Genomic DNA, 27,433 nt, shown 5'->3' with positions numbered 1-27,433 from the left:
CCTTTACTGTTCAAAAATGTATCTATCCTTGCCTTAAAAACATTCAATGAGGTAGCCTCAACTGCTTCACTGGGCAGGGAATACCACAGATTCACAACCCATTGTGTAAAGAAGTTCCTCAATTCAGTCCTAAATCGGTTTCCCCTTATTTTGAGGCTATGCCCCCTAGTTCTAGTTTCACCCGCCAGTGGAAACAACTTCCCTGCTTCTATCTTATCTATTCCCTTCATAATCCTTATGTTTCTATAAAATCTCCCCTCATTCTTCTGAATTCCGAAGAGTATAGCCCCAGTCTACTCAGTCTCTCCTCATAAGCCAACCCTCTCAACTCCGGAATCAACCGAGTGAATCTCCTCTGCATCCCCTCCAGTGCCACTATATCCTTTCTCAAGTAAGGAGACCAAAACTGTACACAGTACTCCAGGTGTGGCCTCACCAGCACCTTATACAGCTGCAACATAATCTCGCTGTTTTTAAATTCCATCCCTCTAGCAATGAAGGACAAAATTCCATTTGCCTTCTTAATTACCTGCTGCACCTGCAAACCAACTCCTTGAGATTCATGAACAAGGACACCCAGGTCCCTCTGCACAGCAGCATGCTGCAATTTTTTACCATTTAAATAATAGTCCATTTTGCTGTTATCCCTACCAAAATGGATGACCTCACATTTACCAATATTGTACTCCATTTGCCAGACCCTCGCCCACTCACTTAGATTATCTATATGCCTTTGCAGACTTTCAGCATCCTCTGCACACTTTGCCCTTCCACCCATCTTAGTGTCATCTGCGAATTTTGACACACTATACTTGGTCCCCAACTCCAAATCATCTATGTAAATCGTAAACAATTGCGGTACCAACACTGATCCCTGAGGCACACCACTAGTCACTGATCGCCAACCAGAAAAACACCCATTTACCCCCACTCTTTGCTTTCTGTTAGTTAACCAATCCTCTATCCATGCTAATACATTACCCGTAGCACAAATGGGTATGATCTAGTGGCCATTACAGAAACGTGGCTGCAGGGAGACCAGGACTGGGAGATGAATATCCAGGGGTATCAGGCATTTAGGAAGAATAGACAGGAAGGAAAAGGTGGTGGGGTAGCTCTGTTAATAAAAGATAATATCAGGGTAGTAGTGAGGGATGACATAGGCTCTAAGGAACAAAACGTGGAATTGTTATGGGTAGAGATAAGGAATAGTAGGGGGAGAAAGACATTAGTAGGCATGGTCTATAGGCCCCCAAATAATAATGTTGAGGTGGGGAGGGCTCTAAACAAGCAAATAATGGATGCGTGCAAAAACGGAACGGCAATAATCATGGGGGACTTCAACCTGCATATTGATTGGCTGACTCAAGTTGGAAGGGGTGGGATGGCGGAAGAGTTCTTAGAATGCTGTCGGGATAGTTACCTTGAACAGTATGTTACAGAACCGACGAGGGAATGAGTTATCTTAGATCTGGTAATGTGTAATGAGGTAGGTAGAATTAAGGATGTTCTTGTGAAGGATTCTCTTGGGTCAAGTGATCACAATATGGTCGAATTTCTGGTACAAATGGAAGAGGAGAAAGTAGGGTCCCATACCCAGTGTCCTCTGTTTGAACAGAGGGGAGTGCAATAGGATGAGGGCTGAATTGGCTAAGGTGGACTGGGAGAGCAGACTGGTAGGTAGGACAGCTGAGGAACAGTGGAGGATTTTTAAGGAGATCCTTTTCAGTACTCAGCAACAATATATTCCGGTGATAAAGAAGGACTGTAAGAAAAGGGATAACCAGCCATGGATAACAAAGGAAATTAAGGAGAGTATTAAATTAAAGACCGATGCGTACAGAGTGGCCAAAAATAGTGGAGAATCGGAAGATTGGGAAAACTTTAAGAAACAACAAAGAACGACTAAGAAAGCGATAAAGAAAGGAAAGATAGGTTATGAAGCTAGGCTAGCTCTAAATATAAAAAATGATAGTAGAAGCTTTTACAAATATATAAAAAGGAATAGAGTGGCAAGAGTGAATGTTGGACCCTTGGAGGACGAGAGGGGGGATTTAATAGTGGGAAATGAGGAAATGGCTGAAACTTTAAATAAGTTTTTTATGTTGGTCTTCACGGTGGAAGAAACAAATAGTTCACCGAATATTAACGATAGAGGGTTGGTAGGAGGAGAGGTACTCAATACCAGGGAGGTAGTGCTTGGTAGACTCATGGGACTGAAGGTGGACAAGTCCCCGGGCCCGGATGGAATGCATCCCAGGGTACTGAAAGAAATGTCAGAGGTAATAGCGGATGCGTTCGTGGTTATTTATCAAAATTCGTTGGATTCTGCGGTAGTGCCGGCGGATTGGAAAATGGCTAATGTTACGCCGCTGTTTAAAAAAGGAAATAGACAAATGGCGGGTAACTACAGGCCGGTTAGCTTAACGTCTGTAGTTGGGAAAATGCTGGAATCCATCATTAAAGAAGAAATATCAGGCCATCTGGATAAGAATGGTTCGATTAAGCAGACGCAGCATGGATTTATGAGGGGAAAGTCGTGCTTGACGAACTTGGATTTTTATGAAGATGTGACCAGTGCGGTTGACGGAGGGGAACCGGTGGATGCGGTGTTTTTGGATTTCCAAAAGGCGTTTGATAAGGTGCCTCACAAAAGGTTGCTGAAGAAGATTGGGTCACACGGAGTTGGGGTAGGGTGTTAGAGTGGATTGGGGATTGGCTATCCGACAGGAAGCAGAGAGTCGGAATAAATGGGTGCTTTTCTGGTTGGCGGATGGTAACTAGTGGCGTGCCGCAGGGATCGGTACTGGGGCCTCAATTATTTACCATTTATATAGACGATCTGGAGGAGGGGACTGAGTGTAGGGTAACAAAGTTTGCAGACGACACAAAGATAAGTGGAAAAGTGAATCGTGTGGAGGGCGTAGAAGGTCTGCAGAGAGATTTGGACAGGCTGAGTGAGTGGGCAAGGATCTGGCAGATGGAGTATAACGTTAACAAATGCGAGGTTATTCACTTTGGAGGAAATAATAGCAAATTGGATTATTATCTAAATGGAAAAAAATTACAACATGCTACCGTGCAAAGGGACCTGGGGGTCCTTGTGCATGAGACGCAAAAACCCAGTCTGCAGGTGCAACAGGTGATCAAGAAGGCAAATGGGATGTTGGCCTATATCGCAAAGGGGATAGAATATAAAAGCAGAGATGTCTTGCTGCATCTGTACAGGGCATTGGTGAGGCCGCAGCTGGAATACTGTGTGCAGTATTGGTCCCCTTATTTGCGGAAGGATATATTGGCCTTGGAGGGAGTGCAGAGAAGGTTCACCAGGTTGATACCAGAGATGAGGGGTGTTGATTATGAGGAGAGACTGAGCAGATTGGGTTTGTACTCGTTGGAATTTAGAAGGCTGAGGGGGGCTCTTATAGAGACCTATAAGATAATGAAGGGGCTGGATAGGGTAGAGGTGGAGAGACTCTTTCCACTTAGAAAGGAAACTAGAACTAGAGGGGACAGCCTCAAAATAATGGGGGGGTCAGTTTAGGACAGAGTTGAGGAGGAACCTCTTCTCTCAGAGGGTGGTGAATCTCTGGAATTCTCTGCCCACTGAAGTGGTGGAGGCTACCTCGTTGAATATGTTTAAATCACGGATAGATGGATTCCTGATCGGTAAGGGAATTAGGGGTTATAGGGATCAGGCGGGTAAGTGGAACTGATCCACTTCAGATCAGCCATGGTCTTATTGAATGGCGGGGCAGGCTCAAGGGGCCAAATGGCCTACCCCTGTTCCTATTTCTTATGTTCTTATGTTCACCATTATCTTATGTAGCAGTCTTTGGTGCGGCACCTTGTCAAATGCCTTCTGGAAATCCAGATACACCACATCCACAGGTTCCCCATTGTCCACTGCACATGTTATGTTCTCAAAGAATTCCACCAAATTAGTCAAACATGACCTGCCCTTCATGAACCCATGCTGCGTCTTACCAATGGGACAATTTATATCCAGATGCCTCGCTATTTCTTCCTTGATGATAGATTCAAACATTCAAGCAACAGGTAATTACAACCCTGTGAGCCTTACGTCAGTGGTAGGGAAATTATTGGAGAGGATTCTGAGAGGCAGGATTTACTCCCACTTGGAAATAAGTAGACGTATTAGCGAGAGGCAACATGGTTCTGTGAAGGGGAAGTCATGTCTCACAAACTTGATCGAGTTTTTTGAGGAAGTGACGAAGATGATTGATGAGGGTAGGGCAGTGGATGTTGTCTACATGGACTTCAGTAAGGCCTTTGACAAGGTCCCTCATGGCAAACTGGTGCAGAAGGTGAAGTCGAATGGGATCAGAGGTGAGCTGGCAAAGTGGATACAGAACTGGCTCGGTCATAGAAGACAGAGGGTAGCAGTGGAAGGGTGTGTTTCTGAATGGAGGGCTGTGACAAGTGGTGTTCCTCAGGGATCAGTGCTGGGACCTTTGCTGTTCGTAATATATATAAATGATTTGGAAGAAAATGTAACTGGATTGATTAATAAGTTTGCAGATGACAGAAAGGTTGGTGGATTTGCGGATAGCGATGAGGACCATCAGAGGATACAGGAGGATATAGCTCGGTTGGAGGCTTGGGCAGAGAGATTGCAGATAGAGTTTAATCCAGACAAATGTGAGGTAATGCATTTTGGAAGGTCTAATAAAGATAGGAAATATACAGTAAATGGCAAAACCCTTAAGAATACTAATAGGCAGAGGGATCTGGGTGGACAGGTACACAGCTCACTGAAAGTGGCAACGCAGGTGGAGAAGATAGTCAAGAAGGCATACGGCATGCTTGCCTTCATCGGCTGGGGCATTGAGTTTAAAAATTGGCAAGTCATGTTGCAGCTTTATAGAACCTTAGCCAGGCCGCACTTGGAATATAGTGTTCAATTCTGGTCGCTACACTATCAGAAGGATGTGGAGGCTTTGGAGAGGGTACAGAAAAGATTTACCAGGATGTTAGCTGGTATGGAGGGCATTAGCTATGAAGAGAGGTTGGAGAAACTTGGTTTGTTCTCACTGGAATGACGGAGGTTGAGGGGTGACCTGATGGAAGTCTACAAGATTATGAGGGACATGGACAGTGGAGTCAGAAGCTTTTTCCCAGGGTGGAAGAATCAATTGCTAGGGGCCTAGGTTTAAGGTGCGAGGGGCAAGGTTTAGAGGAGATGTACGAGGCAAATCTTTTGCACAGAGGTTGGTGGGTGCCTGGAACTTGCTGCCGGGGGAGGTAGTGGAAGCAGATACAATAGTGAGTTTTAAGGGGCATCTGGACAAATACATGAATAGGATGGGAATGGAGGGATATGGTCCCCGGAAGGGTGGGGATTTTTAGTTAAGTCGGGCAGCATGGTCGGTGCAGGCTTGAAGAGCTGAAGGGCTTTTTCCTGTGCTGTAATTTTCTTTGTTCTTTGTTCTTTATACATTTACACTGAATAGAGTAATATTTAAGCAGCTCCTAATTGTATGCAATGATTGGCTTTTTCACATTATCACAAAAGAATGTAGATCAGAAGAAATCTGAAAGTAGAATGGGAAACTTTATTGAAATACCTGGTAACATCCAATCTAAAAATAAAGTGACAAATAAGCAAATAGCTAAATGTTCTATCTAAACAATAATATGTTCCTTCAAATTATATTTCCTGTCTACGTGGGATGCTTTGGTGTTGCTGATTGTTCGAAGTACTAAAGCTTAGTGCCACAGATTTGAATCCACCCGTCCTCAGTAACCAGAGATTATGAAATTTCTCAGCAAGAAGCAAAAAATGACTTACCTCCATAGTTCCTGCACATCCGAGTGGCTGACTTTATAGGTCGCTACTCATCCGCTTCATCCTGGACCACAATGTCTTCAGCTTCAACAACCAGTTCTTCATCCAGACACAGAACAGCCATGGGGACCAAATTCGCACCTCAATATGCCAACATCTTCATGCACAGGTTCGAACAAGATTTCTTCACTGCACAGGACCTTCAACCGATGCTATGCACTAGATACAACGATGACATTTTTTTCCTTTGGACTCATGGTGAACAATCACTGAAACAACTATATGATGACATCAACAAGTTCCATCCCACCATCAGACTCACCATGGACTACTCTCCGGAATCGGTTGCATTCTTGGACACATGCATCTCCATTAAGGACGGTCACCTCAGCACCTCACTGTACCGAAAGCCCACGGATAACCTCACGATGCTCCACTTCTCCAGCTTCCACCCTAAACATGTTAAAGAAGCCATCCCCTACGGACAAGCCCTCCGTATACACAGGATCTGCTCAGATGAGGAGGATCGCAACAGACACCTCCCGACGCTGAAAGACACCCTCATAAGAACAAGATATGGCGCTCGACTCATCGATCGACAGTTCCGACGCGCCATAGCGAAAGACCGCACCGACATCCTCAGAAGACAAACACAGGACACGGTGGACAGAGTACCCTTTGTCGTCCAGTACTTCCCCGGAGCGGAGAAGCTACGACATCTCCTCCAGAGCCTTCAACATGTCATTGATGAAGATGAACATCTCGCCAAGGTCATCCCCACACCCCCACTTCTTGCCTTCAAATAACCGCCCAACCTCAAACAGACCATTGTCCGCAGCAAACTACCCAGTCTTCAGGAGAACAGTGACCACGACACCACACAACCCTGCCACAGCAACCTCTGCAAGATGTGCCGGATCATCGACACGGATGCCGTCATCTCACGTGAGAACACCATCCACCAGGTACACGGTACATACTCTTGCAACTCGGCCAACGTTGCAGGAAAGGATGTCCCGAGGCATGGTACATTGGGGAAACCATGCAGACGCTACGACAACGGATGAATGAACACCGCTCGACAATCACCAGGGAAGACTGTTCTCTTCCTGTTGGGGAACACTTCAGCGGTCATGGGCATTCTTGGACACATGCATCTCCATTAAGGACGGTCTTCGGGTAAGCGTTCTCCAAGGCGGCCTTCACGACACACGACAGCACAGAGTCGCTGAGCAGAGACTGATAGCCAAGTTCCGCACACATGAGGATAGCCTCAACCGGGATCTTGGGTTCATGTCACACTATCTGTAACCCCCACGACTTGCCTGGACTTGCAAAATCTCACTAATTGTCCTGTCTGGAGACAATACACATCTCTTTAACCTGTGCTTAATGCTCTCTCCAGTCACATTGTCTGTATCTTTAAGACATGATTAGCTGTAAAGACTCACATTCCAATCATTCTGTAAATTAAGTTTGTGTCTTTATATGCACTGTTTGCTGTTTGTGAACAGATCTCCCACTCACCTGACGAAGGAGCAGCGCTCCGAATGCGAGTGGCGTTTGCTACCAAATAAACCTGTTGGACTTTAACCTGGTGTTGTGAGACTTCTTACTGTGTTTACCCCAGTCCAACGCTGGCATCTCCACATCATTAATAGGTCACTACCAGTGTTCAGTAAGGAACAGTCACACTGAGATACAGAGGTATCAGAAGAAGCATACAGCAAATGGGTAAATGGAGTTTTGGTGGGCGGGGCATTTCAGCATATGCACTTATGGTGCTTCATCAGAATGTTATATCATATGATTGACTGGATGCCTTAACCATTACAGTCAAGCCTTGTTCAAGCAGGAGTGCTGGATGGAATGCCAGGAGCTGCATCCAGCAACTTAAATGTGAAATGTCAACCTTGTGAAACTACAATACAGAACCACATGTATGCCAAACAGCAGCTACAACATGTGATAGAGCTAGCCAATCCTACAGCAAACAAATCAGGACAAAGCACTCCAGAGTGGCAAACCTAGTCAAGAGGAGTTGGGAATAATTAAACAGCTTACTGGAGAAGGGGTTTCATAAACATCCCCACCCTCAGTGACGGGGGAGCCCAGAATGGCAGTGCAAAATACAAGGCTGAAACATTTGTAACTATTGTCAGCTACAAGTGCCAAGGAGAAGATTCATCTTGCCCTCGTTCTGAGATCCTCAGCGCCACATATCCCAGTTTTCAACCAGTTCAATTCACTGCATGTGACATCAAGAAGAAAAGGTTGAATGCACAGGATACGGGAATGTGGCTTATGGGCCCTGACAACATCCGAACCATATTGCTGAAGACTTGTGCTCCAGAACTAGTTCTCCCCAATCACAGCCCTGGCCAATTTCCTTCCCAATCATGGCCCCAGCTGTTTGCCCCCCCCCCCCCCCCCCCGTCATGGCCTGGCCGGTCAATGCCCCCTCTCTTCCCAGCTCCCTACGGTGCTTCCATACGTATCTCCCTGGCGAGGAGACTAAGGTAAGTGAGCACAGCCAATTGCATCCCAGTCTCTATTTAAATCAACCTTGCACCCAGCAAGGATGCAAGGCTGACTTCACCAGCAGAATGGGACTGGCAAGATCACGAGAGGTGTGAAATCGGGCATGAACTTGTTTTTTTCTTCTCGCCCTATCTTACCTGCTCATCATGCTGATCGACCACTCATTATTTCATTGGAGGCCGTTCAGAGAAGATTCACTAGTATAATCCCTGGTATGGAGGGATTGTTTTATGAATGAAGGTTAAATAGGTTGGGACTCTATTCATTGGAATTTAGAAGAATGAGAGGTGATCTAATTGATATACCTTGGCCGGATGTTACTGCCATTCATACCGGTAGGTTTTCACCATCCCACTGCAGTGAATGGAAATTTCGCTGGGCGCCAAATTCTCCAACTTCACTGCAGTGGGAATGTGGCATGAACGGCCAGTGAGATCGCATCCATAGGCTCCTTAAGGTGCTAAATGTTTCCCCTCATGGGAGAGAGGGCATAGTTTCAGAATAAAGGTGTGCCAATTTAAGACTGAGATGAGGAGGAATTTCTTCTTTCAGAGGGTCGAGAATCTTTGGAACTCCTTGCCACAGACAGACACTGGGGCAGAGTCCTTGTGTATCTTTAAAGCTGAGATAGATACATTTTTGATCAGTAAGGAATTCAAGGGTTACGGGGAAAGGGTAGGAAAGTGGATGTGAGGAATGTCAGATCAGTCATGATCCTATTGAATGGTGGAGCAGGTTCGAGGGGCTGAATGGCCTTTTCTTATGGTCTCACTATGGTATTGCAGTGCTGATCCAGCCTCTTGAAGGCTTCCATTAGCAGTGAAATGTTGGCATGATATTTGAAAAGACTGCATCATATCTACTTGTTTTATAATGAGCACTGATGATGTTCTTCAATAAAGTGGTCACATATTCCATAGGCTACTTAGTCTTCCAAGGGTGAGGCCTTGCAAGACTGACTACTGAACTGAGATTGATGGCTTTCATTTGGAGGCTGAGGATAGCAAAGTTGTTCATGTTGAGTTTGCATCAAGGGCACAGGTTAAAGAGGCTTGTATGAGCTAGTTGTCTTCATTGTTCTAGAACTTTGTGGCTATAAGAGTCTTACAGGCATGTCTACTGTGTCTGGAATGTGCTATGGCCTCTTCCTGTGGGGCCTAAACATCCTTGGCACTTAACAAACTCATTCCTTTCGATATCCTCCTCATCGAAAGAGACGTGCAGGTCCTCCATCACTCTGTATGCCAATTCACCGCCTTTTGGAACACCAGATTTTGTGGAGCGCAGCAAACCATGATGATGCAGGATACTTCTGGGGAGAGTCCTGGAAAACGGCACCTGACCAGTCCAGACATCTGAAACACATTTTCAGTGGTCTGCTCAATCAAGGGACCATGTTGAGGACCCTCCTCTGCGGCACTCTGTGCTTGCTGAACAGGTGTCATTAGCCATTTGATTTTGGGAATAGCTTTTATCATCAAAACTTGAATGCGCCAAGGGGCCTCCCTTGAAAATCTTTTGCATCTTCAAGTGATTCAAGAGTCATGTGAGCTCCCAGGGTATCTTTCATAGACATTCATAATCTGCTTTTGGTGATCACAGATCAGCTGCATGTTGAGAGAGTGCAAGCTTTTTCCATTGATGAATCGCTGTGCCTACTGTCACAGCTCTTAAGGCTACGTGTTACAGTCAATGGCACCCTACACCTGTCAGAAGTTGGAGATTGCTGCAAATGCCATTGCTCTAGCAGCCTGGCTGACTTCATCCAGGGAGAACTGGATGTGGTTGTGTGCCTTACTGAATAGGCTGCCTGTGATCTTTTAGTTGCATTTATGAGCAGAGGACTGTGATATTCTGCAGAGGCCTCAAACAAGGCTCTCACAAAAAGGTTCAGTGCAGCAGTCAGCTTTAGAGCAACTGACAATGGATGGCCTCACAGGATGTGTGGTGCCTGGTCCTCCAGAAAAATTTGGCAGATGTGAGTCACCACATCCCTTGACAAGCAAAGGTGTCCACTGTACCGTCTCTGCTCCTCTGCAATTATGAGAGGCATGTTTCTTACAACTTGGACTGTGACAAGTGCCTGCATGGAATTGCTCTCTCCTCCTCAGCTCCTGTGTCTTCATGGGGCCCCGCTTGTTCATGTTCCTTAAGGTGAGGCTCTTCACTTTGTTCTGTCTGGTAGCAATAGGCCCTTCTTCTTTCCTCAGTTGCATGAAAACCATGAAAAAGGCAGTATTGCCTGCTGCCTCCTTTGTGCACTGCTCCTCATTTCTGTGGAAAAATTGATCAGAGGCATGATTGAACATTATCTGCAATGATTACCTTCCATTGCCAAGCCAGAGAGTCATTGTGAAGCCCTGGGCTGCTCGCATTCCAGGAATTCCATCCCCAGATCCTTCCTTGCAGCTGTAGCACAACCTGATTAGGGACAGTCGGCATGGCTTTGTGAGTGGAAAATCATGTCTCACAAATTTAATTGAGTTTTTTGAAGGGGTAACCAAGAAGGTAGATGAGGGCAGTGCAGTTGGTGTTGTCTACGTGGACTTTAGCAAGGCCTTTGACGAGGTATCGCATGGTAGGTTGTTGCATAAAGTTAAATCTCACGGGATCCAGGGTGAGGTGCCTAAATGGATACAAAATTGGCTTCTTGAAAGAAGCCGAAAGGTGGTTGTAGAGGGTTGTTTTTCAAACTGGAGGCCTGTGACCAGCGGTGTGCCTCAGGGACCAGTGCTGGGCCCACTGTTATTTGTCATTTATATTAATGATTTGGATGAGAATATAGGGGGCATGGTTAGTAAGTTTGCAGATGACACCAAGATTGGTGCATAGTGGACAGTGAAGAAAGTTATCTCCAATTGCAACGGGATCTTGATCAATTGGGCCAGTGGGCTGATGAATGGCAGATGGAGTTTAATTTAGACAAATGCGAGGTGATGCATTTTGGTAGATTGAACCAGAGCAGGACTTACTTAGTTAATGGTAGGGTGTTGGGGAGAGTTACAGAACAAAGAGATCTAGGGGTACATGTTCATAGCTCCTTGAAAGTGGAGTCACAGGTGGACAGAGTGGTGAAGAAGGCATTCAGCATGCTTGGTTTCATCGGTCAGAATATTGGATACAGGAGTTGGGACGTCTTGTTGAAGTTGTACAAGACATTGGTAAGGCCAAACTTGGAATACTGTGTGCAATTCTGGCCACCCTATTATAGAAAGGATATTATTAAACTAGAAAGAGTGCAGAAAAGATTTACAAGGATGCTACTGGGACTTGATGGATTGAGTTATAAGGAGAGGCTGAATAGACTGGGACTTTTTTCTCTGGCACGTAGGAGGCTGAGGGGTGACTTTATAGAGGTCTATAAAATAATGAGGGGCATCGACAAGGTAGATAGTCAATATCTTTTCCCAAAGGTAGGGGAGTCTAAAACTAGAGAGCATAGGTTTAAGGTGGGAGGGGAGAGATACAAAAGTGTCCAGAGGGGCAATGTTTTTCACACAGAGGGTGGTGAGTGTCTGGAACAAGCTGCCAGAGGTACTAGTAGAGGCGGGTACAATTTTAACTTTTAAAATGCATTTAGATAGTTACATGGGTACAATGGGTATAGAGAGATATGGGCCAAATGCGGGCAATTGGGATTAGCCTAGGGGATTTAAAAAAAAAATAAGGGCGTCATGGACAAGTTGGGCTGAAGGGCCTGTTTCCATGCTGTAAACCTCTATGACTCTCTGACTCTTAATGATTGCTGGAAGGTGGGTCCTCTTTCTCACCAATGCCCTAGGCATGATGGTGCATTGACAAAGGGTGCTGGATCTGGCTGGATCCTTGGATGGCTACGACACAGATGGAGATAATATAGCCTGTCAAGACCTTCCCAGCTCTCTCCAAGACCAATTCAGCTAGTCCTATTCCTCCTCCTTTTCCCATAGCCGTGCAATTTATTTTTTCCCTTCGTGTAGCCCTAATTGAATCTCCACTACCCTTTCAGGCTGTACATTTTAGAACAAAGGTAACCTTTTGCTGTGTAAAAAGCTTTTCCTTATATCATATTTTGGCTATCACCATAAATCTCTGTCCTTTTGTCCCCATCCTACCACAATGGGATCAATTTATATCTTTTTAAATTTTTCATGATTTCTAATACCTCTATCAATTCTCCTCTCTATCTTCCCTCCAGTGAGGAGAATGACCCTAACGTCTTCATTCTATCCATTTAACTGAAATCCCTCATCCCTGGGACCATTTTGGTAAATCTCATCTGCAACCTCTCCAAGTCCTTCTCATCCTTTCTAATGTGTGCCATCCATAATTTGACAGGATGCCGTTTGTAGCTGAACCAGTATTCTATTGAGGCTTTTTAAAACCTCTTGTAATCTATGGCAGAATTTTACTGACGCGCCTGGAATTTTACTGGCCCGATTCCGGGGCGGGCGAGACTCACAGAATGGCACTCTCCGTTGGCCTCAGGCGGGATCTTATGAGCCTGGGCCGGGCGAGGCAGTAAAATTCTGGCATAATTCCTCTCTTCATAAAGCTCAGCATTCCATTTGTTTTTTAAAAAATGTTCTCAATGTGTCCTGCCATCTCCAATGATGTATGTATGTATATCCCCAAGTCTTTCTTTTCCTGCATCCCCTTCAGGATCATACCCTTTAGTTAATTTTAGCACATGTTCATTTTTCAGTCCTCAGGCTAATGGCAGAAACCAGATTTATGGTATCCAGTGCTTCATAGAACATTAAAATAAATTAACTCAGATGGAAATCTACATGCAGATATTGTGACGATACTGTGCCTTTAAGAAATATATTGTGTTAAGTTTCTTTGTGCAGGATTTGTTTTTAGAAGTTTGTTTTATTATCAATGACGCTTTGTTTGGACTCAGCAGCCCATGTTGATACTGCAGAAGCATAATTGATCTTAATTGCTAAAATGTTTGTTTTAATCTGGGCTGATGCAGGGTTGTTATTTTAGTGTTTTCCCCTGGGGTTTTTCAGATTTGGGCTTGATTTGGGTTTTGACAGGAAAAGTCATGTGACTGGGCAGGGCTAGGCTCACAGAGAGAAACCCAGCTCAGGTGCTTTTTGGAATCTGTAGAGTTAAGAAATACCTCTTGGATGTTTCTTTCCCTCTCTGGAATTGGAGACTGGGCTCTGCCAGAAAATAGGTCTCTTTCTCTGAAGTTCTGCTGCTGGAAGGTAGACCTTTTTCTGGAAGCTATTGCATGGGAGTCAGAAGGCATGTATCTTTCTGTATCTATCCAGAGGGGTTATAAGGCTGGAAATCTAACATCCCCCTGAGCATATCTGTTTTTGGTGCTAATTGGTTTTGAAGTAGGATTTATGTTTATGGAGATATTGCTTAAATTGGAACTACAAAGATATATTTTTATTTTGTCATGTTTAAGTATTCTAATGGTAAAAACTATGCTAATTTCTTTTGTTATTTTCCAACTGTTCTCTTAAATAAAGTTTGTTTTAATAAACTTCTATTGGGCCAATAGAATCATCTGGAACAAAAGACCTTATGCTTGCACTAATGCCAAAATCAAATAAAGCTGGGGTCTAGGCTAACTTCATAATATACCTTGGAGGTTCTGATCTGGCCCCTAACAATATCCAGTCTCTATTGTTGTGCCGATACGGAAAGAATAAGGTAAGGATCTACAGTGGAGGGCTTATACCGGTAGTGTTTTACACAGGGTTTTTCACTAGATACATCTTTCATAGAAGACAATAATGATAGATACCTTCCTACTAGATTGGAGGGACTCCGACAAGAGAAATAAGCCCAGGATTTATGGAAAAGAGAGCCAAAGTTCATCATTGCTATGTGGTAGAACAAATGTGCTAATGTTTTTAACTCCTAGTCTCAGTTGTACACATTGAGCATATACTGCAATCGTCATCTGCAATAGCAACAAATAATTCAAAATCGTTCTTATATTCTCAGTGCTATCACGCAGTATGTTTTGCCCATTATTATCGAGAGCAGAGGGTATTCCTCTTGTTTTTGTCTTTAGCGACAGTAAGCAATAATTTAGTGGATAGCCTCAGTAACAGCATGTTTAATTTGCATGAATGGAATATCTCCTGAAGCTAATTATGATAACCCAAAGTACACAGATGAATTTTCAACTATTTGGATTGACTTGGGAGCCCTTTAAAAATGGTGAGAGGGTCCCAATTCTGAAATTCTTGATCCCATTTCCTGGTTGTACTGGGAGTGCACAGTAAGAAGTCTCACAACACCAGGTTAAAGTCCAACAGGTTTATTTGGTAGCAAATACCATAAGCTTTCGGAGCAGAGCTCCTTCGTCAGATGGAGTGGATATCTGTTCTCAAACAGGGCACAGACACAGAAATCAAATTACAGAATACTGATTAGAATGCAAATCTCTACAGCCAGCCAGGTCTTAAATGTACAGACAATGTGGGTGGAGGGAGCATTCAACACAGGTTAAAGAGATGTGTATTGTCTCCAGACAGAACAGCTTGTGAAATTCTGCAAGTCCAGGAGGCAAGCTGTGGGGGTTACTGATAATGTGACATAAATCCAACATCCCGGTTTAGGCCGTCCTCATGTGTGCGGAACTTGGCTATCAGTTTCTGCTCAGCGACTCTGCGCTGTGGTGTGTCGTGAAGGCCGCCTTGGAGAACGCTTACCTGAAGATCCAAGGCTGAATGCCCGTGACTGCTGAAGTGCTCCCCCACAGGAAGAGAACAGTCTTGCCTGGTGATTGTCGAGCGGTGTTCATTCATCCGTTGTCGTAGCGTCTGCATGGTTTCCCCAATGTACCATGCCTCGGGACATCCTTTCTTGCAGTGTATCAGGTAGACAACGTTGGCCGAGTTGCAAGAGTAGGCACCATCTACCAGGTACACGGTACCTACTCTTGCAACTCGGCCAACGTTGTCTACCTGATAGGCTGCAAGAAAGGATGTCCCGAGGCATGGTACATTGGGGAAACCATGCAGACGCTACGACAACGGATGAATGAACACCGCTCGACAATCACCAGGCAAGACTGTTCTCTTCCTGTGGGGGAGCACTTCAGCAGTCACGGGCATTCAGCCTTGGATCTTCAGGTAAGCGTTCTCCAAGGCGGCCTTCACGACACACGACAGCGCAGAGTCGCTGAGCAGAAACTGATAGCCAAGTTCCGCACACATGAGGACGGCCTAAACCGGGATGTTGGATTTATGTCACATTATCAGTAACCCCCACAGCTTGCCTCCTGGACTTGCAGAATTTCACAAGCTGTTCTGTCTGGAGACAATACACATCTCTTTAACCTGTGTTGAATGCTCTCTCCACCCACATTGTCTGTACATTTAAGACCTGGCTGGCTGTAGAGATTTGCATTCTAATCAGTATTCTGTAATTTGATTTCTGTGTCTGTGCCCTGTTTGAGAACAGATATCCACTCCATCTGACGAAGGAGCTCTGCTCCGAAAGCTTATGGTATTTGCTACCAAATAAACCTGTTAGACTTTAACCTGGTGTTGTGAGACTTCTTACTGTGCTTACCCCAGTCCAACGCCGGCAACTCCACATCATGTACTGGGAGTGCCAGATGTTTTACACAGGGTTTTTCACTAGATACATCTTTCATAGAAGACAATAATGATAGATACCTTCCTACTAGATCTGGCACTCCCATGCTGGTTGACTCCATTTTAGAGATTGGCACCAATTAATCCTCCACAATTTACATGGAGCCAGGGTAGGTTTTTAAAGTCTTGTGGTTCACGGCTCCTTAGGGGAGTCGTGACCCCCAGTGTGAATGAAGCAATCTTTTAAAAGGTAAGCTTAAAAGGCCCCCCTCATGCCCCATATGTCAGACACTGCCCACCAATGTCCCTTATCTCAGACTCTGCTCTTACACTCACCTCCATGTCCCCTTTTGGCTTCCTATGCCAAGCTCTGGGACTTCCATGCTCATTGACCAACTGTACACTTTCTGGAGCCAATGAACATCACAGTGTAAAGTAGGATGTGTAAAAAAAGACTGAAAAGATGTACTACATTGATAAATTTATCCGATAGAAAAAAGGCCTGGACAGAAAACTAATTAAAGTGTCAATCGTTCAGGCCCTTTTAAGTTTCAAAACCACTAATCACAGGCACTTGAAAATGAGCTATGCAGAGATCAAAGAGCCTGAGCTGCCAAGTGAACATAATGAGACTTGACTGAGAGCCCAGACATCTATTAGAGTAACAGAACCTAAGTGTAAACATTGTTACATTGTTTGATTGACAGTCTCTCATCACAGGACAGCTCTCTTATTCCAGGGATCAGGCTAGTGACATTTCGATATACTGGCTCCAACGCAAATATATCAGGGGCGATTCTCCCAGCCTGCTGCACTGCTGTAGCAGCGCAGCGGGCCGCGAGATATCAACGGAGGCCATTTAGTGGGCTCCTTGCTGGGTGCCATGGCCTCCACGCATCTCCGGGGCCAGGATTTCTGGTGTCATCAGCACCACGCCGGAAATCTTAAATATTATAATGCCCCTGAAAAGCACACATAGGGCCCGATTTTACCATTGTGTTGTGCCCGTTTTCGGGCATGAAAACTTGGTAAAGTCAGGCGTGAGGCGAATAGTGCAATCCGTGCCCACATCCATGCAGATTCCCACTTTACCACGGCCCGAAAATGGCCACGATCGGCACTGTGCCCGAAACGGGCATGACGTCAATTTAAATGCATTTAAAGGGGGAGGTGGGTCAGATTGTGGGGGAGGAGGAGGGAGGCCAGATCGTTCTCTGGTTGGGGGGGGGAGAGGAGGGCCAGATGTATCTCTGGTGAGGAGGGGGCGGGGGGAAGGCTGGCCAGATTGTTCTCTGGTTGGGGGGGGTGGAGGAGGAGGGAGGCCAGATGGTTCTCTGGTGGGGAGGGGTGAGGAGGAGGGAGGCCAGATCGTTACCTGCTGGGGGGCAGGGGGAGGAAAGAGCAGGGGGGTCCGCTGCCACTCTGTGGGTGATTTGTGGGGGAGAAGGGGGTCGCAATCGGTCTGGGTAGTGGGGGGGGGGTGGGTGGATAACGGGGACAGTTATGTTGTGGGGGTGGGGCAATGTCTGTGGGGGCCATCGCTCCCGGGCCGCTTTATCAGCTTTTTGCGGCCGAGAGCGATGAGACAGGAGCGCAGTTGAAGGCTCTGATCAGAGCAGCAGCATTTTGGGTGCGATAAGCCCCACCCACAGAGCAATTCAGGCTTGCTATTATTTTTTAGGCTAAGTGCGTATGGGGGTGCCTGAGAACAAGTTTAAAAGTCAGTTCTGAATTACACCCAGATTCAGCACTTCGAATCAAAATGGTAAAATTGCCCCCATAAGGTTAGTTGATTTACTAACTGAAAAGAAAGTTTCTTTTCAGCCAGTAAATCAATTAACCTCATGTGTGCTGCGTCTCTCTCTCGCACACTCAAAATAAACTCTTAGACAAAAATAATCATGCAGTAGCTTCGAAATTGAATTGTGCTGCACATTTAATTGTTTTTATGAAAGGTTCTTAGACTATTTTCTGTCCAGTAATATTGAAATTCTGATTTATATACCATTAGCGGGCCCGGGACTACAGTCTCTGGGCCCGCTAGCCTAGAATATTCTAGCCTGGCAGTGCCAGCCTGGCCCCTGGCACTGCCCAAGGGGCAAAGTGGCAATGCCCAAGGGGGCGGGACCAAAGAGACAGGGCCTATTGGGACAGGACCTATCGAGGGGAGATCGGTGGGGATGGCGTTCCCGCTGTCACTCTGCAGTCGTGATCAGTGGCAGAGAGAGGGAAGGGGCTGTTTGGGGCTGGCCATCGGGGTGGGGCATGGGTTGGAACTGCTGCGGGGGAACGGGATTGGGGAGATCAGGACTGCCGGGTGTGGGGGGGGTTCGCACACATCGGGGCTGGCCTGGAGACGTCCAAGAGGCCAGCGATCAGGGGGTGGGGGGATCGGAGCAGCAGCGGGGCTGGCCAGCTATTGGGCTGGCCTGTGATTGGGAGGCCATCGGTGCAGGGCTACTGTGCCTGTACCGATGTCCGCTATGATAGATCGGTGCATGCACAGTGTCCCGCTCAGTGCTATGCTGCTGGCCTCTGCAGCGGGAAGAGGCCCAGCCGTTAGATTTTTAGCGTGAATCTCCCTGCAGTGCAGAGAGTAGGGGAGATTCATCTTGAAAATCCCACTAAAAATAACCGGGAATTACTGCAGGTTTTACGCGAATTCGGCACTTAGAATTGTTTTGGGAGAATCTCAGCCATCCTTCTTTAAATATGGAGACCAAAACTGCACACAGTATTCCAGGTGTGGTCTCAGCAAAACCCTGTACACTGTAGCAAGACTTAAATGTTTTCTTGTATTTGAATCTCCTTGCAATAAAAGTCAACATTCCATTTGCCTTCCTAAATGTTTCCAGTACCTAAGTGCTATTTTTCTGTGTTTCTTTCATGAATGCACTATATCCAAGTTTCACCTTGAAAAACATTCTGTTTTTCTATTCTTCTGACTAAGTAAATAACCTCACACTTCCCTACTTTATATTACACCTGCCACCTTGTTGCCCATTCACCTAACCTGTCTGTATCTCTTTTCAGCCTCTTTGTGTCCTTCTCACAGACCACATTCCCACCTAGCTTTATATCATTAACTCGCTTAGGTAGATAATGCTCTGTATCTTTGACTAATTTATTAATATAGATTGTGAGTAGCTGAGGCTTTGATCCTTGCTGCATTCTACTAGTTACAGCCTGGCAACTTGAAAATGCCTCATATTTCCCTGCTCTTCCCTGTGCAGGGCCAATTTTCTTTTTTTGGATGTTCGAAGGACATTTCCCCTTCTGGGAGAGACTAGAAATAGTGGACACAATAAGGAGTCTTCCATTTAAGATGGAGATGAAGGGAAATTTTTTGTCTCAATGTGTCCTGTGTCTTTGGAACTCTCTTCCTCAGAAGTGGTGGAGGAAGTGTCATTGATCATTATTCAGGGTGAATTAAATACATTTTTGATTGACAAGAGAGTCAAACAGTATAGAGGGTAGGAAGGAAAGTGGATTTGAGATCACAGTCAGATCATCCATGACCTTATTGAATGGTGTCTCAGGCTCGAGGGATCAAATGACCTACACCTGCTCGGAATTCATATGCTCCTATGTATGTATGTTTTTTGCTTCTTGTCCGTTAACCAAACCACTGACCCTGCTAATATATTATCGCAACCCAATGATCCATTGTCTTTTGTGAGGCACCTTATCGGATGCTTTTTGAAAATTCTGGTATACAAGATCTATTGGTTTCCCTTTATCCACTCTAAATCCTCAAAAAAACTTTAACAAACGTGTCAAACATGATTTGCCTTTAGTAAATAAAAAAAAAGAAAGTGCTGGAAAATCTCAGCTAGTTTGGCAAAATCTATGGAGAGAGAAACAAAGTTAAGGTTTCAAGTCCAGTATGACTAGTCATATTGAATTGAAAGGTTGGGTGCAATTTTCTCATCTCGCTGCACTTGGCGCAGCTCGCGTTGGTCTGGGAAAGTAGCTGAGGGCCTAAAATTCAGTTTTGTGTCCGGCACCAAACAGCTTGCAATCCTCCCGGCCCCTTTCTAATAGTGTGAACCGGATCGCACCCAGAAAGGGCTGGAAATTTGGTAGAGTGAATTCAGTACTCCTGGCTCGTTGAACTGTGCCTGAATGGAATCTAGGAATTTGGAAGCAGAGCGTTAGTGCTCTGAGCATTACTCCCCACTGCAAGGACTGAATTTACACCAAAATTGAAATTTTAGGTAAGATAATTCCAGTCAAATTATCAGTAAAACATTTTGAATTTTATTTTGGTAAGACTAAGAGAACAACAGTGTCCAAAGAAATCCTCATATGCCAACAGATATCTATCTCAGAACAAAATGACCAAAGAAATACATTTTCATACTTAATACTGTAGTAGATCTGTCATCTTCAGGAAGAAAGAGTTGTATTTATTATTTTAGCATTCTATGGTGACAGATCCCTCATATGATTTACACTGTGTTGTAGTACATGGTCTGTGGGAGGAATGGTCGCCATGGAGTTTGTGCTCAGTTACCTGTGGGAGAGGATCAAGAACCAGATCTCGGATGTGCGTTGCTCCACAACATGGAGGGAAAGCGTGTCAGGGCCCAGAGCTCCAAACCAAGCTCTGCAACATTGCACTTTGCCCTGGTTGGTATAAACATTTATTTTAATTGTATATCTTTTCAGAATGTTTATTTGTGGGCAGGAAAATTGCTTGCTGTGCTTCTAGGGAAGGGAGTGAGAGCATTGTAAAATGAAAATCAGGCTTCTTGCCTGTTGAATTATTGCAACAAGTCATTTCACTTAATAAGAAGCCTTTACCTGGGACAATTTAGATTTCATTTATATTTGGGCAAATTCGGATTCTGACATGTTTGATGAACTTTACTCCTTCCTTTAAAAATGAGATAAATTAAAAGTCTTTTTATGCTGTCTGTACTAACCTGACACTGTTGAACCCATTATTTCCAACAAAAACAAACCAAGCCTATGCAACCTCTCTTCATAACTTAAATGTTCCATCCCAGGCAACACCATCCCATGGTAAATTTGCTCTGCACCCTCTCCAGTGCAATCACATTCTTCTGATAATGTGGCGACCAGAACTGCACACAGTATTCTAGCTGTGGCCTCACCAAAGTTCTATATAACTCCAACATGACTTCCCTGCTTTTGTAATCTATGCCTTGATTGATAAACACAGTAAGAAGTCTCACAACACCATGTTAAAGTCCAACAGGTTTATTTGGTAGCACAAGCCACTAGCTTTTGGAGCGCTGCCCCTTCATCAGGTGAGTGGGATTTCAGTTCACAAACAGGGCACATAAAGACACAAACTCAATGTACAAAATAATGGTTGGAATGCAAGTCTTTACGGGTAATCAAGTATTAAAGGTACAGACAATGTGAGAGAGTGGACGTCTTCACCACTCACATTGTCTCTACCTTTAAGACTTGATTACCTGTAAAGACTCGCATTCTAACCATTATTTTGTAAATTGAGTTTGTGTTTTATATGCCCTGTTTGTGAACTGAAATCCCACTCACCTGATGAAGGAGCAGCGCTCCGAAAGCTAGTCGCTTGTGCTACCAAATAAACCTGCTGGACTTTAACCTGGTGTTGTGAGACGTCTTACTGTGTTTACCCCAGTCCAACACCGGCATCTCCACATCTTGATTGATAAAGGCAAGTGTCTCATATGACTTTTTCACCACCCTACTAAAATGCCCTTCCGCCTTCAGAGATTTATGAACAAACATGCAAAAGTCCCTTTGTTCCACTGAACTTCCAAGTGTCACGCTGTTCATTGACTACTGCCTTGTCTAATTACTCCTTCCAAAGTATATCACTTCATGCTTTTCAGGGTTAAATTCCATCTGCCACTTATCTGCCCATTTGATCATCCCGTCTATATCTCCTCGTACCCCAAGACACACAGCCTCACTCTTAACCACCTGGCCAATCTTTGTGTTATCTGCAAACTTACTAATCCTATCCCACACATAGTCATTTATATAAATGATGAATAATACTTTCTGGGAGGGACCTGAACCCAGGTCTGCAAAATGTTTGACAATTCTATTCTCACTGTCATAATATTTTCTCAATTCATTTTTAGGTGTGAAATTGCCTTGCTGCCTCATGTACTTTAGAATAATTTTGTAATTTTTCTTATTTCTGATTTCCTTGAATGGGGTCAAATGATTTTAAGTCTTCCACATAGTTGGTCAAACCCTGTTTGCATTTAAAGGAAATAAAAACAAACAGGAAGTTCTGGAAATACTATGGACTATAGATATCTCTGGAGACGAAAAAACAAAGCTAACATTTCAAGTCAATGATCTTTCATCAGTAATGAAAGAAGTTAGAGATATAACAAGTTTTAATCAAATGCAGAGGAAGTGATTGAGGGGAGAGGAGGGATGCTGGCAATGGTTCTGTGGGTGTCATTTACAGCTCCTCTAGATCCATCTTTTGCTTCTGGGCTTGTCTCATTACCACCCCCATTTGTTGTGCATCAACAACCATTTTGTTATCATTCCTGCCTTCTTCCTTGTCACAAATTTTCCCTTTTGTTCTTTCTCCTCATCATTTCCTTCTTTCCATGCCTCTGTATTTCTTTAAAGTTGTTACATCTCTAAACTCTTCCAATTCTCATGTCAACTCTATTTCTCTTTCCATAAATGTTGCCTGGTCTACTGCACATTTTCAGCATTCTCTGTTCTAATTTCTGATTTCTGGCATCTGAAATATTTTGTCTTTGCTTTATTTGAAGGATTTGTTTTACCTGAAAGCTGGTTCAGTCTCTTCCACTATTCAAAATAGCAATCTCCATGTTATTTGTTTGTAATTAAGGTGATGCTTTGCTTCAGTTTACACGTTTAGAGTATTTCAACTTTTGGTTTACTTGTGATTTTCTCCTTTAGTTTAAAACTTATCATTTCCTTTTTATTTTTGTTGAAAAGCACATAGTATTTGAGCAGAAATATTTCATTTCTTATAATATCAAAAAAAATCTATAATTTGCAAATCAAACCAAAGACGAACCATAAGATGCTTTAAGCATGTTCTCAGTATTTGGTATCCGATCAGACATCACACACTATAGGGGCGATCTTACCATCTTGCCCTGCCGGTCGATGGGCAGGCTGAACTGGTAAGATCGCGAGAGAGCCGAAAAATCAGGTTTGCCCCGATTTCTTGCCTCTCGCGATTTCACTGGTACCAAATATCCGGCGAGAAAGAGGCTGATTCTCATATTTAAATTCTATTTAAAGCAGAATGTAAATATTACAAGTGAGCCCGGGATGCGAGGATCATATAGGCTCTCCATCAACAGAGATCTGTTGTGATTGTTTCGCCGGTAGGACTGGAGGCCATTGAGGCCCGATCGGGGACGGGGGCATGCTCCTTGAGCTGTGCCAGCCTGGTACCCTGGCACTGCCTGTGCACTCTGGCAGTGCCAACCTGGCACACTGGCAGTGCCCACCAGGCACCAGGCAATGCCAAGGGGGCAGGGCCTGAGGGGGACGGGACCCACTGGGAGGGGCAGGGCCTGATAGGGGCGGAACTTAAGACGGAGGCAGGTGGCGGGAACGCTGTGCACCCTGCAACTGGGATCAGTGGGGGGAATGCTACGCATTCTGCAATTGACAATCGTCTGAGGGCGGGGGGTTTAACAGCTAGTCTGTGCGAGAAGGGGAGCGAACAGTCAGTCCATGGATCGACCATGGAGGCCAGCGATAGCCGGGGGGGGGAAGGTGACTGACAGATCTGTCTCCTCGGTGCTATTGCACAGAACAGAGGGATCTGCACATGCTTAATGGTGCCTTCTGCTGCAATCTGCTGGCTTAAGCCCCGCTCCCTCCAGCTGTTGGCGGGAAATAGATCTTGCTTCACTTTTTCCTCAAAGTGAGGTTAGATCCGATTTTTGACTCACCAAAAAAAAGTATGATTCTCTCCCGTTTTCACGCTCGTTTGGTGCTTAGAATGTTTTTGGTAAGATCACCGCCTATAGAGCTATGGGGAGTGATTCTCCTGCCAGCTGAAGGTGGGATCATCGCTGACCCATTTAATCCAACATGATGCCAAAATGGGATTCTCCCTGCGCAGGTTTCTTGGCCTGCCATGCCGACCCCGATCAGCAGGCAGGCGGGAATCGTATTATTATGCATGAAACTTCATTTGAACGTCATTAACATGACCAAAGTCTGACTGTCCGGCTGCCAGGGAAGCTCCCTCCCCCCACCCCACAGTTGGAAGTCTGCCAATTCATACAACTTTTGAAAAGCAGGGACCAGGTACCTTGGACTCTGAGTGGGAGCAAGGAGGTAAGTACCCTCTTTAAATTTCTTCCAGGGTGTAAAGTAATGTCAGTGACTCAAGTGACCTGGGGTTAGGGGGGCTCAAGCCATGGCATGACCTCAGGTGATCAACCCCTGGGGGGTGGGGTGGTCCCCTGGCTGTGCCATTTCATGTTGAAAGAGAAGTCGATCACTCTTCAGATGTTCCATTCAGGCACCTTACCGTTAATAATGCTGATGCTTTTCTGCCTCATGTGAAACCTTTGAGGTCTTCTGGTCACTCAAAATGTCATGGCCCCTGCAAACCCAGAAAGTTTATTTGTACTTTCTGCACTCCCTGACAAGTATGGGATAGTCCTTGACTAATCTCAGGATCCCAGGTGTTGTCTATTGCCTTTGCCCACCTTAGCTCCAGCTCTCATCAAAGAGAGGATTTCAAGATTACAAACACCTGATTGCCCAATAGCACCTCAAACCTTTTCTGCCACTCCGTCAAGCACCTCATACTGGAGACACTCAATCCATGTTCCACCAAGCCTGAGGTGCTCCTCTTGTCAGTGCAGCTGGTCAGTCCAACTCTATTGTTTGACCACACCATTGGGCACTCTGATCCTTCCTGGACTCTTCCCAAGGCCTTTAAGCTTCCAACAAACGCATACATCTCTGAGGATATTTATCTTTAGACAGTGGCTTCACATGAGTCATCTGTCTGCACAGTAATAACATCTCCACTACACAAGCATCTGCCACAGCTCATACAAGAACGCATACTGGTCCCTCTAACGGTTCCATCCATCAATTCCCACCCCCACATTTGAATCCCTGGAAAACCCATCATAAGGGCTACCGAGCCCTCCTGGGAATAGTGGCTCCTGATTTGGACAGCGTGAATGGTGAGGGTTTGTCCGCCTTTAGACACAATGACCATGGGAGTTTGGTTGACTCGAGGGTCCAGTGATGGATGATCTTACTGACTGTTTCTCTCTTTCTCTCCTTTATATCTTCACAAATGAAGGATGAATTTCAGTTTGCAACTTGCCCAGATAGCTTAATTCATGGTGACTGCTTCTAGGGCAGAGTGACTATGGCAGGAGTGCCAGGGCCAGCGCAATCTTGATCCAGTACCATTTGAACCAGCACCCTAATACCAGGGGGCTGAGCTGAGGTTCAAGAACCAGCCGCCCATCAGGCTCAGGAGGGATAAGAAGACAGCACTATTGTAGGCCACGGATCTACAGGAGGAACTGGTCTTATATCGAGCTAGTAAGAGTTTTAACAACACCACGTTAAAGTCCAACAGGTTTACAGGCTGAGTGAGTGGGCGAGGATCTGGCAGATGGAGTATAACGTTAACAAATGCAAGGTTATTCACTTTGGAAGAAATAATAGCAAATTGGATTATTATCTAAATGGAAAGAAATTACAACGTGCTGCTGTGCAGAGGGACCTGGGGGTCCTTGTGCATGAGACGCAAAAACCCAGTCTCCAGGTGCAACAGGTGATCAAGAAGGCAAATGGGATGTTGGCCTATATCGCAAGGGGGATAGAATATAAAAGCAGAGATGTCTTGCTGCATCTGTACAGGGCATTGGTGAGGCCGCAGCTGGAATACTGTGTGCAGTATTGGTCCCCTTATTTGCGGAAGGATATATTGGCCTTGGAGGGAGTGCAGAGAAGGTTCACCAGGTTGATACCAGAGATGAGGGGTGTTGATTATGAGGAGAGACTGAGCAGATTGGGTTTGTACTCATTGGAATTTAGAAGGCTGAGGGGGGATCTTATAGAGACCTATAAGATAATGAAGTGGCTGGATCGGGTAGAGGTGGAGAGATTCTTTCCACTTAGAAAGGAAGCTAGAACTAGAGGGCACAGCCTCAAAATAAAGGGGGGTCAGTTTAGGACAGAGTTGAGGAGGAACTTCTTCTCTCAGAGGGTGGTGAATCTCTGGAATTCTCTGCCCACTGAAGTGGTGGAGGCTACCTTGTTGAATATGTTTAAATCACGGATAGATGGATTCCTGATCGGTAAGGGAATTAGGGGTTATAGGGATCAGGCGGGTAAGTGGAACTGATCCACTTCAGATCAGCCATGATCTTATTGAATGGCGGGACAGGCTTGAGGGGCTAGATGGCCTACTCCTGCTCCTATTTCTTATGTTCTTATGTTCTTATTTGCTGGCAAATTTGCTACCAAATAAACCTGTTGGACTTTAACCTGGTGTTGTTAAAACTCTTACTGTGTTTACTTACTGTGTCCAACGCCGGCATCTCCACATCATGACTTATATCGAGCTGTCAGACAATTTGTGCCACCACAGACTTGGACTCCACTGGGACACAGTGTGGCACCTGTGCCAATTTTTACATACCTGGCTCCAAGAGGAGAAGGACACCATTTCACATGGCTGTGAAAGTCACAGCTGCCCTGAACTTCCTCACCAGCTGGTCCTTCGAGGGCTCGAACAGCTGTATAGTATTTCACAGACATCAGCACACAGATCCATCTGGACTACATCTCCTTTCACCTGGGCAAGCCCACCACAATGTGCGAGCTGCAGGATTCACTGCAATTGCCGAGATGCCAAAGTTCCAGGGTCAGTCGATTGTGGCCCATGCTGCCCTCAGAGCACTGACATGACAAGAGGTGCCCTTCATAAACAAGAATTGGTTCCACCCTCTCAACATCCAGACAATGTGTGACTACCAGCTGAACATCATGCACGTCTGTATACCCTAACCTGAGAGCATGCATGACGCCTAGATTTTGGCACACTCAGCGATACCTGGCATTTTTGAGGGTCACCTTCGGCTGAAGTGTTGGCTAGTGGGGGAAAAGGGTTACCCATTAAGGTCACAGCTAATGACTCCAGTACGGAGGCTCAAGACCAAGGGGGAAACCTGTTACAATGAAGCCCACTTTGCCACCAGGAATGTCATCGAGCAGTGCATAGGGCATCTAAAGATGTGGTTCCATTGCCTGGACTGCTCTGGTGGGGCACTCCAATACAGCCCCAAAAGGGTGTCGCGGATCGTGGTCACATGCTGTGTCCTGCACAACCTGGCAAGGCAGTGGGGTGACATGAAGAATGAGGAGGAACATGCAGCCTCATCAGGGAAAGAGGAGGAGGACCAGACCGGGTTTGAGGAGTATCCAAATGATGATATTGTATTTAAGAAGTGTATTTGTGTCATGGTTCTGGTGAAAGGACTATTTTATACTGTAGCTCTGATTACATTGC

At 45.3% G+C, this 27,433-nt stretch overlaps 1 protein-coding gene across 1 annotated transcript in view; it reads left to right on the top strand.

Moving 5' to 3' along the window:
• LOC144509533 (adhesion G protein-coupled receptor B2-like) overlaps positions 1-27,433 on the top strand; it is a 962,811-nt gene that overhangs the window by 288,494 nt on the left and 646,884 nt on the right. The window contains exon 5 of the mRNA XM_078238437.1: positions 20,374-20,538. Coding sequence (XP_078094563.1) covers positions 20,374-20,538 — 165 coding nt within the window. The remainder of the gene's footprint in view (positions 1-20,373; positions 20,539-27,433) is intronic.

Source organism: Mustelus asterias, chromosome 21 (genome assembly GCF_964213995.1).
Source record: "Mustelus asterias chromosome 21, sMusAst1.hap1.1, whole genome shotgun sequence".
NCBI classification, from domain to species: domain Eukaryota; kingdom Metazoa; phylum Chordata; class Chondrichthyes; order Carcharhiniformes; family Triakidae; genus Mustelus; species Mustelus asterias.
Note: the sequence above shows the minus strand (reverse complement) of the source record. Positions and strands in the feature narration are given on the sequence as shown.